General features: G+C 45.2%; 1 protein-coding gene across 7 annotated transcripts in view; it reads left to right on the forward strand.

Annotated features, from left to right (window-relative positions):
- The window catches only part of LOC307024244 (uncharacterized protein), a 42,885-nt gene extending 34,759 nt beyond the window's left edge, over window positions 1-8,126 (forward strand). For 3 of the 7 annotated variants that reach the window (XM_079658211.1, XM_079658217.1, XM_079658213.1), the window contains exon 2: window positions 161-8,126. In XM_079658211.1, the coding sequence (XP_079514337.1) occupies window positions 6,797-8,086 (1,290 nt within the window). In that variant the 5' untranslated portion in view covers window positions 161-6,796 and the 3' untranslated portion in view covers window positions 8,087-8,126. The remainder of the gene's footprint in view (window positions 1-160) is intronic. The other 4 variants (XM_079658215.1, XM_079658212.1, XM_079658214.1 and 1 more) reach the window with 4 other exon arrangements.
- Window positions 8,127-13,967: the final 5,841 nt, after the last annotated feature.

The following is a 13,967-nucleotide window of genomic DNA, read 5'->3' on the forward strand; positions in this document are numbered from 1 at the left end:
TATGTTTAATGTTTCACATTGTTTATACTATCACTATATGATCATTGTTGTGTTGTTGATTATTGGATACTTATTTTGTAAAGGAGATTTAGATACCGCGTGAGGATCTGTTGAGAAACGCAGCTCACTTGTCCATTGTATGTTGTCCATTGCAATGCAGGTATGGAAATAAACTGAAGTAATCACCAGCTCTGAGTGGTCTGTTGCTGAGGGGACACTACACCGGGGTTACATTGGTGCCGTAACCCGTTCTTGACTACGCCGGACCAGGGTGGATGTCTTCTCGCCGCTGCAATGTTTTGGAGCTTCAATTCCTTCGGTGTGTTGGACTCTCAGGTTTATTTTGTTGATATAAGTCTTATTCTTTTGAACTTGTCATTTTATTTTTGCTTTACTATCGATGAAACATGAGTTCCAGTAGATTTAATACATTTGAAATGACTCCTTTCAATGTTGGTAGGGGTAGAGGGCTCTGTAGCACACCTGTTCCATTTTCACTAAGTGACTTTAAGGTGGGGGATAGGAAAACCTTTGATGGGGATTCAGTGCACAGTCCTATCAGAAGTGGAGATGTGATGACACCTTCCATCCAGCCTACAATAGAGTTATCTACACCACAGTGCTTTAGAACATCAGTCCCCAACCCTCCTGATGATGTGAGACTAGCTGACAAAATGAGCACTATTGTGCAGCAGATAGGGCAGCAGCTAGCTGATAGCATTATGTCACGCATTAACACTACAGCTGCTGCGCACACGATTCATGAAGAAACATGCATTAAAAAAGACACACTCCACAGCCAAACACTGGATCTCTCCCAAGTCCAGCAAGTCACTAAGAGAGGAGTTAAAGAACCACCTGTGTACAGAGTTCAGACACACTGCCTGTTGATGAATGGGAAGATTGAATGAGAAATTACATTAGGAAAAGCAGTATCCAGCCAGAGCTTCAAGCTGAAGAAGTTCTGATTCACCTGAGGGGCAGAGCAAAGGATGTTGTGGAGTTTGGGATAAGAAATAGTGGAATTGATGTCCAAGAGAACCCGCAGTTCATCTATGGACTCCTCTGCAAACATTTCAGCTCCAGCCCCTGGCTGACTTTTATTCCACCCTACCAAAAGAACAAGAGGACCCATATGAGTACTGGCTCAGACTAAACAGAGCTGTCGATGTGGCTGACAGTTGTCTTAGGGAAAAAGGTAAGGTGTTTGATAATCTCAGTATTGAAGTCACACGTATGTTCATCAGACACCGCCCCAGCAGAGATTTAGCTCTTACATTTAGGTCCAAGACAATTGATAGATGGTCAGCACGAGAAGTTCAGGAAGTGTTAGATGAATACCATTTAGAGAAGGGACTGAGGTCTTCCACAGAGAGAGGCAGGATAAACATGAATGTAGCTGAGGTGAACACTAATGCTGCTTTAGTGTCAGACATTCCCAAACAGGCACAAGCTGTGAGCCAGGGCACCCCCGCTTTCGAGAGGTTGATTGGCATGCTGGAGAAGGTGTTGCTTCAGGCCCCTGGGTATGCTCAAGCTAATAGGAGGCAACATACTAGCAAAAAGCCACCAAAGATTGAGGGTTTTATGGACATGCCTTGTTCTATATGTAATGACAGCTCTCACTCTGCTTTCATACACTGTCGAGAGAACAGACTTTGCTTCCTGTGTCACTTACCTGGCCACCCAAGACGTGAGTGCCCAGAGGGGAGACGTCCTCCTCACTACAACCAGCAGGGAAAGTGAATGATCTGCGCGAGAGGGAGGATAGTGCAGATTATGTGAGTGAGCCTCCCACCTTGGATATGAAAGACATTGATGATTGTGAAACATTGTATGACACCTACAGCAGCATGGTGCCATCAAATAAGACACTGATTGTACAAAGGCTGCAAAGACTCCCAGAGACTGATAGTCTATTCCACACAGCTGTGACCACCAATAATGGACATGCTCTCAAAGCATTAGTGGACAGTGGATCTATGGCATGCACAATTAGTGAGGCAGCTGACATAAGACTTTCACAATCTGCCCCTAACATGCAAAGGAAATCAGCTGAAGACTTTGGCATAGTTGGTTGTGGTGGTCACCTTGTTACTCCATCTGCCATGTATGATCTTACTGCATCAGTTTATGGCTATAAGGTAATAATTCCTGTTCTAGTTTTGCCAGGCCAGACTGATGAAATGACTCTCGGCAGCAATGCCATCAATTGGCTCATTTCGCAGATGAAAAAAACTGTAAGTTGCCAAAATATCACATCTCCTGTGACAAGTGTTCAGAGTGATAGTTTGCCCAAGTTGATGTCTCTGCTGTCCTCCTCCGATGAATGCAAAGGTGGAGCAGTGACTAACAAAATCGGCACGGCAAAACTGAAAATATGTGTAACTCTGCAGCCAACAACTTAAAGCTCTCTCCTAAGAAGTGCTACTTTCTACGCAGGTCAGTCAAGTTTCTGGAACACATTATTTGTGAGGATATGTGTTAAGACCGACCAGAGTAAAGTGGAGGCTATAAATGATATGCAGGAAGCTGAATTGATGGAGCAAGATGGGCAAACACCGTGTGCTAAGAAAGTCCGGTCTTTCTTAGGGATGGTTCTATTGTGCACCGACAGAAATGTTAAGTCTAGTCATGTTTAATGTTTTGTTTAACCATTTTCTGTCTTGTCTCCCACTTCCTATCCTGGTATGTTTCTCCCGCCCTCGTCAGCGCCAGCCCCGCCCCTGATTGTCCCCACCTGTGTCTGCCGTAGGAAGAGTATTGTGGGCAAACTCGACCCATGTGAGGTGGTCACTCCAGGTGGTCTGGTTCCGGGAGACAAGACAACGTAGCGTAGTTTCTAGTTCCTGGTTCCGACGCTCCGACTGTCCATTTGACTGAGGGTGATATCCAGACGACAAGCTGACGGTGGCGCCTATGAGTCGACAAAACTTCTTCCAGAAAACGGAAATGAATTATGGACCCCTGTCGGAAACAATGTCATCAGGGAATCCATGGATCCTGAATACCTGATTCATCATGACCTCTGCGGTGACTTTGGCAGAGGGAAGCTTGGACAATGGGATGAAGTGAGCAATCTTTGAAAATCGATCCACCACTGTTATGACCGTAGTCTTCCCTCTGGATGAAAGAAATCCTGTCACAAAATCCATTGAAATGTGTGACCAAGGACGTTGGGGAGTATGTAGCGGCTTGTCCGGTGTGTGCATGTAACAAGACCTCGTCTCAGGTCAAGATGGGCTTGCTCCAGCCGCTGTTCGATGGGTCGAGTTTGCCCACAATACTCTTCCTACGGCAGACACAGGCCGACCCAAGAACGCTTCATGCCGCCCTGTCAGCACGAGGCGAGAAGATTGATCACCACGAGGAACAGCTGGGCATAGTCAACCAGGTAATAAAAGAGCTGGGAGAACGCCAGGCAGAGATTCAGGAAAACATTTCTACACAGATGCAACAACTGGCTGCACAGATAAATCATTTGTTCACTCACCTACAGACTGCTCCAGTACCGGCCCCAGCAGCCATGGTTCCGGCTTCACTACCGGCCCCAGTAGCCATGTTCCCGACTCCAGTTTCGGCTCCAGTACTGGCTTTTCGACCGATGCCAGCTTCCTGTGTCCTGTCGGCTTACCGACCGTCTCGAGCCTCCTCTTGAGTCCCCTCTCAAGTTCATTCTCAGGACCCCTCTCGAGTCTCCTATCGAGTTCCCTCTCAAGTTCCCTCTGGAGTCCTTTTTCAAGTAATCTCTCGAGTGCCCTCTCAAGTCACCTCTGAAGTCTCCTCTCGAGTCCCCTCCCAAACACCTCTCGAGTTCCCTTTCAAGTCTCCTCTCGAGTCCCCTCTCGGGTCACCTCTCGAGTTCCCTCTCAAATCTCCTTTCAAGTCACCTCTCGAGTCCTCTCTCAAGTCCCTACCCAATGTCCTGCTCCGTTTGAGGTTCCGCTGGGGGTCCTGCAAACTCCATGTCCTGTCCCGTTGGGGGTCCCGCCGACTACTCTTCTGCCGGGGGTCCAGCCAACCCTATGTCCTGTGCCGTTGGAGGCCCCGCCGACTACTCTTCTGCCGGGGGTCCTGCCAATCCTATGTTCTGTGCCGTCGGAGGCCCCGCCGACTACTCTTCTGTCGGGGGTCCTGCCAATCCTATGTTCTGTGCCGTCGGAGACCCCGTCGACTACTCTTCTGCCGGGGGTCCTGCCAACCCTATGTCCTGTGCCGTTGGAGGTCCAGCCAATACCTGTTTCGTCGGGGGTCCTCCCAACTCCATGTCCTGTCCCGTTGGGGGTCCCGCCGACTACTCTTCTGCCGGGGGTCCTGCCGGCCTTCATCCTTGTGCCCGGTCTCCTGAGTTTCCCAGCGGTCTTCGCCCTCGAGCCCGGTCTCCTGAGTTCCCCAGCGGCCTTCGCCCTCGTGCCCGGTCTCCTGAGTTCCCCAGCGGCCTTCGCCCTCGAGCCCGGTCTCCTGAGTTCCCCAGCGGCCTTTGCCCTCGAGCCCGGTCTCCTGAGTTACCAAGCGGCCTTCGGCCTCGTGCCCGGTCTCCTGAGTTCCCCAGCGGCCTTCGCCCTCGAGCCCGGTCTCCTGAGTTCCCCAGCCGAGGACTCCACCATGAACTCTGCCTTGCCCCCGGGCCGTCCGCCCGAGAACTCCATCATGGGCTCTGCCTTGCCCCCGGGCCGTCCGCCCGAGACACCCATCATGGACTGTGCCTTGCCTCCGGGTTGTCGTCCCGGACCCGTCCTCAGGACCCCCTCCACCAACCCTTTTGGATATTTTGGATTTTTTTTGGACGTCTGGAATCCGTCCCTTGAGGGGGGGGTTCTGTCAAGATTCTTATGTCATGTCACGGTTTTAGTTTGGTGTGTCTGGTAATGGGTTTTTGCTGTTCTGTTCTCCCTGTCATGTTTTCCTCATTGTATATTGTCTGGTCCTTCTCACTGTGTTTTCCTCCCTGTCGTTAGTTTCCCTGGTGTGTCTAATTGTCTGATTGTGTTCACCTGTACCCCTTGTGTGTCTCCTGTGCTCATCATCACCAGCCCCGCCCCTGATTTTTTTCACCTGTGTCTTGTTTTCATGTGTTTAAATTCCCCTGTATCCCAGTGTTCATTGTCAGTTCGTCTTGTCTCTTGCCATGGTCAGGTCTATGCTCTCTTTGTGCTTTTGTAAAGTTTTGTTCCTCACTACATGAGCGCTTTCATTTTGTTCTCAATTTTTTTCATCTCAGCTAGAGATTCGATAGTGACCTTTTTTTGTTCATCTTGCTGTTTCTGGAAAATAAAGTATCTTACCAATACTTTACCTCTGTCTCCCGGGTCGTGCAATTGGGTCCTACATCCTGAGTGTCTGAGTTCATAACAGGTTCTCTATTACCACCATTTCATTGAGGGATGTTCTGCCAAAGCTAAGCCGCTGTTCAACCTTGTGCCTGAGCCTGCAACACCACACGAAAGAGGGAGAGGCCACAAACCAAAGTTTAAAAAAGGCTATCTCAAACTCTCTCCAACAGACTGGAATGATGAGTGCAAAGAAGCATTTGGAACATTGAAGTATGAGCTGGTGCACAGTGTCACTTTAGCACATCCAGATTTTAACGCTCCATTCATTCTTGCAGTTGATGCCTCCTTTGATGGCATAGGGGCCGTCCTTTCACAGTTGCCTCCTGATGGAAAGATGGCCAGACCTGTAGCATTTGCTAGCAAGACACTTTCCCACTCTCAGCTGAACTATCCAGCACATCGACTTGAGTTTCTCGCTCTTAAATGGGCAGTTTGTGACAAATGTAGCCATTGGCTAAAAGGGCGACGCTTCACAGTCTGGACGGATAATAATCCATTGACATACATCTTGACTAAGCCTAGGTTGAATGCTTGTGAGCAGAGTTGGGTTTCAAAGCTCGCAGCATACAGTTTTGACCTGAACTATATCCCTGTTCCAAAGAATGTGCAAATGTCCAAAGAGAGCCATTTGTCCAGTCGTGCATGAGCAACCGTCTTGTGACTGAACCGTATGCGTTTTTACTGAACCAAATGTCTGGGATGGTGGATAGAACAGTGCAAGATGCATTTAGGTGTACTAATAACTGCCAGGTGATTGTTGATCAGCCCGAGAAAGTCGCCGTCATCACCCAGCCTCCTTCTCAGGGGTCCCTGTCATCACATGACGTCTCAGCAGTGTTGGATGCACACAACACTGGAGGTGTCGGCCAAGTGAGAGGAACAGCACCAGCTGTTTTTCAGGTCGCTGGTGTCGGCCAGACTTCATCTCTACCGAAGAGTGAACTTGTTAATCTCCAAGAGCAGGATGATGTCATAGGCAGGGCTCTCTATTACATCCAGCGCCGCAGGAGACCCACAAGACGTGAGCGTGCTGCTGAGTCTTGCGGAGTGACAAAGACACTTGCCCAAACTCTCCGTCAAGGATGGCATTTTGTGCAAGGTAAAGAAAGACAGACAAATGAACATGACAATCCACCAAATTGTGGTTCTAGACTCCCTTAAGGCCCAAGTCCTCAATGGCATACATGACTCAGCTGGTCATCAGGGACAGGCCCGCACGCTTTCTCTTGCCAGGCAGAGATTCTTTTGGATAGGGATGGAACGTGACATCATCAATCATGTGATAAATTGCTTCCGATGTGTGGTTGGAAAAACACCTGAGCCTAACGACCGTGCTCCTCTTGAAAGCATTTGCATCTCTGAACCGATGGAACTAGTCTGTATTGATTTCTGGACCTCTGAACAGACTGACAAAAAGTGTGTGGGTGTTTTGGTAGTCACAGATCATTTTACTAAAATGTCTCATGCATTCCCCTGTAAAAATCAGTCAGCTAAGCAGGTCGCTCGTCGACTTTGGAATTACTTTTTCTGCATATATGGTTTCCCCAAACGCATCCATTCAGATCAAAGAGACAATTTTGAGAGTCAACTCATTAAAGAGCTCATGGAGGTGGCTGGCGTCCAGAAGTCACACACCACCCCTTACCATCCTATGGGGAATGGAGTTGTCGTTGATAAGGATCCTGCCTCCACATTCCAAGGCCAGGTGGCCACAAATGCTCAAAATGCTGACATTCTGTTACAATTGCACTGAGCATGAGACAACAGGCGTTGCACATTTCTTTCTCATGTTTGGGAGGATCCCACGCCTGCCAGTTGATGTTGTGTTCCAGCATGCCCTCTCTAGCAGTGCTGTTGTTGACCATTGTGAGTTTGTTTCCCGCTTGAAACGTGACCTGGCTGAAGCTGCTCACATTGCCCGGCAGAACAGTCGGACTGAACAGGCGCGTCAGGCAAAGAACTACAACCGCAAAGCAAAAGGGTCACCTCTCACTATTGGTGACAGAGTCTTGCTTGCAAATCGTGGTGAGAGAGGGAAAAGAAAGATTGCAGACAGATGGGTTTCCACAGTTTATGAAGTGATATCTGTGAAGCCAGGAATCAATGTGTACTGCATTAGAGACCCTGTGACGTCAAAGGAAAAAGTTGTTCACAGGAATCTCCTGCTTCCTGTGAGTTTTCTCCCCGTGGGAGGTGATGAAGATCTTGAGTCAAGCTGCTCTTCTGTCGCTGGAAGTGGACAAAGTGACCCAGTGGTTTCTCTTGCTGTACAGGACAGTGAGACGAAGACAGTTAACTGGCACCTGCAGATCAATCATGATGCAAATGATGGGGATGAGATAGCCAGCCAGCCTGATTGTTCTTCAGTTGTGGCTGTGAGCACAGCATCTTCAGAAGCAGAAGAGTCTTTGGTCTCACATGTTGTGTTGTTGAATCCCTCAGACTCTTTCGTACGTATTGCACAGTTGCCCTCCACTGTTGAATGTGAGGTGTCCCAAGATGCATCTTTACAGCGCTCAGCAGAAAGAGCTCATTGTGTGCCCTCCCGTGACATGGCAACAGATACACAACTAGGTGCACTCACACAGGGACATGTAGTTAGTGAACAGCCTCTTCCACTTTGCACTAGGACAGGTAGACCTATAAAACTTCCAGCTCGACTCATTTGTGAAATGAACGAGCAGATTGTTGATGACTCAGTATCAACAAGTGGTTCTGTGTTTTCTATTATGAGAGACATATTCTTTGATTAGACTCCTGATAGTGATTATATATATATATATATATATATATATATATATATATATATATATATATATATATATTAGGGCTGTCAAGTTAACGTTAATAACACGTTAACGCAAACAAAAATTCACGCCACTAATTATTTTATCGCGATTAACGCATGTGCGTTTTTCGTCCTCGGCCACCCCGTAGTTTCAGAGCGCATCGAGTTTAATCTAATCCAAGCACATTGCTGATGCCGAAAGCCCCGCTCCTGCCGCCCGCTTGCAGCAGACAGACCACACTTGAAAGTGTGCAGGGGAGACGCCTGGACACGTCTACGAGCAGCAAACTTTCAACAAAGGTCGCTAAAGCTACAGCTTGCAGGCCAATTAAGATTGTGGAGGAGGAGGGGCTGCGTGATATAATTTGGGTCGCATCCAACGACTGCACTTATGAATTGCCTTCCAGAGCCACCACTGTGTCGAAAATACACAACTTGTATGAAGTCCAAAAAGCGAAAGTAGAGGAGGATTTAAAAAAGACTTGCGCCACAGTTGCGCTCACAGGAGACTATTGGACTTCACTCAGTAATGACAGTTACCTCGGGGTCACAGCGCATTATTTTGACCCACAGTGGGAACTTCAGTCTCATGCTTTGACAGTTATGAAAACAGAGGAGCGGCTTTTCGCCGACCACTGCGCCGACACACACACACACACACACACACACACACACACACACACACACACACACACACACACACACACACACACACACACACACACACTTTGTATTGTATTATTGTATTGTATGAAAGAGGTTCCAGGTTGAATTGAGGCAAAAAAATGTAATGTTCATGAGAATATTTGTCATTGTTCAAATGATAATAAACAAACATTTGCATAAAGCATATTTGTCAACTCATATGTTGAACTCTAAGGTACATTTAGAACAGATACAAAAATTGCGATTAATTTGCGATTAATCGCGATTAACTATGGACAATCATACGATTAATCACGATTAAATATTTTAATCGACTGACAGCCCTAATATATATATATATAGGCCTACAGGGGTGCACATAAGTGGTACGCAGGTGCGCATGCGCGGAAACAATCTGAAATGCGTACCGTCACTTGTGTCAAAAAGCGCATTTGTGTACCGACGTACTTGTGAAGCTTTTCCAGAAGGCGGTTAGATCACCGGACGACAGAGTCGGTCTCCGTGTGCACAGACAGGGCTGCTGTTAACGTCGGTCTCTACAGCAGTACTGCGCTAAAACAGCTGATCACAACCCCATGTTGTCCATTGCAATGCAGGTATGGAAATAAATTGAAGTAATCACCAGCTCTGAGTGGTCTGTTGCTGAGGGAACACTACACCGGGGTTACACTAGGATATTGTTAAAAGGAGTGCTTGACTGACAGTGACCAGTGGCATTGCTACTCTTCCTCATGCATACTGAATATACTGAAGTATTACAAGCACACACTGTTCCTCCCAAGGGTGTAACTTTGGTTTGAGAAGTGGGGGGGACACAAAACAGGGGGTCCTCCGCAATGGAAAATGTTCTCAATTTAATTCCATTTCCTGCCTTTCTACAAATATATTAGGGGCTATAGTGTTTACAAATCCAAGAAAAATGTCTAGTGTATATAATGAGTGCGCAGCCCAGGGGCGTCGCCTGGACATGAAAACATTCGGGGCTTAGCCCACAGTGGCGGCGGTACTACAGTGGAATTTGTTACTGCACACACACAGTACATCCGCGACTGTTACAATGAAGGCTCGATAATCAGCTCACGGCATATAGGCAGGGTGTGAAATTATGAATAAAGAATGCTGGTGTATACAAGTCTGGCCTAAATCTTCTGTCAGAAAAATTGCAGCAATCCAGGGGGTGTAGATATCCAAACTTTAATTGCTCACAGGAGTTATGGTGTTACAGTATGTCCGTTTGTTATGTTGTGGTTATTTAGGAAATATAAATAGAGTAGATCAAATTAGTGAATGACAATATTAATCCTAATAGTTACATTACGATTTCCCGCTAGGAACAGTATATACACATAAATGCTCGAACAGTCAGCTTCATGGTAAACAATACCAAAAATGCCCGCAAGAGGGCTCACTTGACCGCAACAATTGCAAGTGTTTTAACACGTGATAATGGCGGCTTACAGGGGGATAACGTTGTACATACGGTAATGGCGGCTGACAGAGGTATACAGTTTTACACAGCTAACCGCAATAGCACAAGACTGGAAATATATGGCGATCGTACATACCAAATATAATTATATCGACAGTCACAGCGGACAGAAAGTGTACTATATGATCATATGAAGGTGTGCCGCAGAAATAATCTTTTGAATAATTTGTGACCAAGCCGTTTGAGACCCACTGAGATAACTTAGACTAAAGTTAACTATCTAAACACTCAGAGTCCTTTAGCTCACCTGAGTCTCTCAGTCTGACAGGAGAGGACTCTCCTCCAGCTTGTTGTGGAACAAACAGCTCCTTATGTCCGTTAGTGCAGCTAGCTAACCAGATGCTAACAACACGGTCCCTGCTGGCACCGGTCCCTCTCTCTCCCTCGCTCCGTCTCCTTCTCTCTCTCTCTCTATCAAACTAAATGCGCTATTTCCACACACAAACAAAGCCGAGCTTGAATGACACAAGCACACGTTTATTTCCATGCAACTCTCTGATGGTCTGGTGTCATGCCTCTGTTGCATTCACTGAACACTGGAAATTACAGTCCTGCCGTCCTCTCTTGTGTCATGATGAGGTTCACGTAAAGCACGGTTAATGTATTATATTATTGAGGGAGAATTGTCCGGGGCTACAGAAAAAACATTTGGGGCTAAAGCCCCGGATGTCCAGGCCAGGCGACGCCACTGGTGCACACTTATCTAGTATCCTATCCATGTGAACCTGTTTTATTTGTGATGACCTCACTTCCTCTAGGGGGGTCCGAGGGCATGCAACCGGGAAGATTTTTTTCTTTAAATTGAAGTTGAATGTATAAATCTTGTGCACTTTGAGGCCAACATTAAGAGATTTATGGATAAAGCTCTCAACACTCATATGAAACAGAACTGTATATATTCAACCCACTCTCTTCAGTCTGCGTACAAATGACACGACTTTACACATTGGAAAATGCGTGCAATAGATACGCTAAAGTTCGATTTTGCGTGCCTATCATACGCCAACTATTCCCATTGAGTTCTGAGTCCGAGTTTTGCTTGCATATGAGTCAAATGGATACGGTCGGGTCTGAGAAGACCGGAAACTGTGTGGTCTATAAAAACATGTTATTACTAAATATCAAGCTACGATTATTGATTTTATTTTAAATCGTATAATGTCTGACTTTTTTTGCCGTCCGTGAGGAAAAGAAATGGGGCTCAGAGCCTCAGAATACTAAAATCTGTATTTTTTAAAATATTTTTTTCCTGCGAATTTGTTATCCTTTTCTAAATAACACACTGTTATTTACTCAACAATAACGTACAATTATCCTTCTTTTTATTTATTCATTTAATTCTATAATATTGGGCTTTTTAGCCGTCCATCAGGAACTGATTTTCAAAATAAAGTCAGCGGAAACAGACGTAGGCCCGGTTCAAGCTCGATGATTGGATGTTGTAGCCGCAATGCATGCTGGGATATGGTGTTTCCCCAACACAGTCTCACAAAAAAAGTGTAATAACTACATTGGTCCGCAACGTAGGATGTAGTATTTCTACAAAAATGCCTCTGAAATTGTAAGATCCCTACGTTTTTTTTCACCATTCATTCCCATTTTTTAAAAATAAAATAATACTTTATTCCGAGTTTGCTTGCTTTTGTCTTTGAAAGTCATCACATAACGGCATTGTAATACACGGTTCGGCTGCATTACATATTACATATCTACCGTACATTACGCCCATGGTTCCTCCTGAGGATCTGACTCCTCCCATCGATGAAGGTCACAAGGCAGTTTTGGATTTCTTGGCTGAAGGGACCCTGTTATTAGCTGTCACGTGATCAATGATTAAAGATTTTTCTTTTGCTACATGCTGTTCACCAGCTTTTCCCTAACATATTCTGTTTGTGGGTAGGCATGTCATTTTATTGGATATTTTTAGCTGGAAGCAGCAGGATGTTTGCTGGAAAGATGGTCAATAAATGTGCAAGACAAACCAAAACAATGTGCAGTGGTTCCCAAACTTTTTTTTTATACCATTGAGCTGGTCGCCATTCTATAGAGTGGGGAAGTCACGCCCATCTACTTCCGGTCCATGGGACCTTATTTCGGAAAAATAATATATTGAAGTTAATGGAGAGAGAAAACTTATCTTTCGATCCTATTTGAATTGTGCCATGAATTACACATATGATGTTTGTCAATCTTAAAAAATAATTTCCATGTCAAAAAGTCACAGTTTGTCGTAAAACTGTTGAAATATAAGACATGTTGACAATATGACAATATGAAGTAACATTAAGTAACCCAAAATGTTAAACAGTAAGAGTAGTAGTCATATTTTGTGAACACTTTGGAGAGTACTGTCACCGGTGTGATCATTCTATAATACACAGTTTAAGCTCGGGGGAGAAATGCTAACGCTAGCATCGATCGCCGATCGCCGATCTTTTCTACTTCATGCTATCTGCACAAATGGTTGACATTAAACATTAAAAAGACCAGGCAGTTCAGAGAGAATCAAAGGAAGGCAGGCAGGTAGCTTTGAATGACATTCTTCTGGACGTGTTACATTGTGGTGATAGTGAGGGTAGTCAATCGTTTTGTTGACAAGACAGTAGTGACGGCCATCTTGGTGAAGTATGTTGTTCTGCGAGACCGGAGATGTAGTTCCTCGAGCGTTTCACACAAACAAATGTGTTACTTCACAGTTTTACGACACTTTTTTTTTTTTGACTTGCAAAATTATCTTTTAAATTGACAAACATCATATGTGTAATTCGTGGCACAATTAAAATGGGATTGAAAGATAATCTTTCTCTCTCCATTGACTTCAATACATAATTTTTTTTTGAAATAAGGTCCCATGGAGGTCCCCCGGAAGGGGAGGGACTTCGCTACTCTATAGTACCCCCTCTCTCATCTGTGATGATCCGCCTACATTTTTTCTCGTGGTAAACCATTTGTAATCTTATTCAACCCAAATGCTCCTTAAAGGAAAATCACTTGTATTACTCACCCTTAATACAAATGCATTTAAACTTGACATTTACACTTATTGTCAGTGAAAAATAATATCAAGACTCACTTTTAGCAGTTTGAACATGTTTTATTAAGACAGATGTTTGAATGAGACACTTGAGCTTGCTTGTCTTTCATAAGCGTTGATAGTTCTGGGGGAGGACACCACGCTTATGAAAATTTATTTAAAACGTGTTTTTTGTGTGGAAATATATTGTAATCCCTAATCTTTCAACGTACCCCCTGCAATCCCTTCAAGTACCCTTAGTGGTCCCTGCACCCCCAGTTGGGAAGCCCTTTGCTAAAAGATGCTAAAATTGTTCCCTAAAGCCAAGGAGGAATAATATAGAGGAGGTTTGTTATTTTTTATTTATTTGATATTTTTTGCTGGAAGCCATTGTCTACTTTGGCTTGTAAATTGGATGATAGGGGGACACAATAGGGGAATGTTGTTTTGAATAATAATTCTTAATGCAAGTAGTTGATAAATGTTTGTACATTTCGTCAAGTCAAACATTTCTACTTCAATATTGATACTGTTACGCAGAGTGAAGCAGGTAGGACCCAAACGCAGATAACATTTGATAATACCTTTATTTCAAGGAGACGAGACTAAATACAGGGAGGGGTAATCACAAGACGAGAAACAGCCGGGCAGGGGAGGAAAAACACAAGGGCCACAGGT

This window comes from Notothenia rossii (assembly GCF_949606895.1).
Source record: "Notothenia rossii genome assembly, chromosome: 11".
Classification (NCBI taxonomy): Eukaryota; Metazoa; Chordata; class Actinopteri; order Perciformes; family Nototheniidae; genus Notothenia; species Notothenia rossii.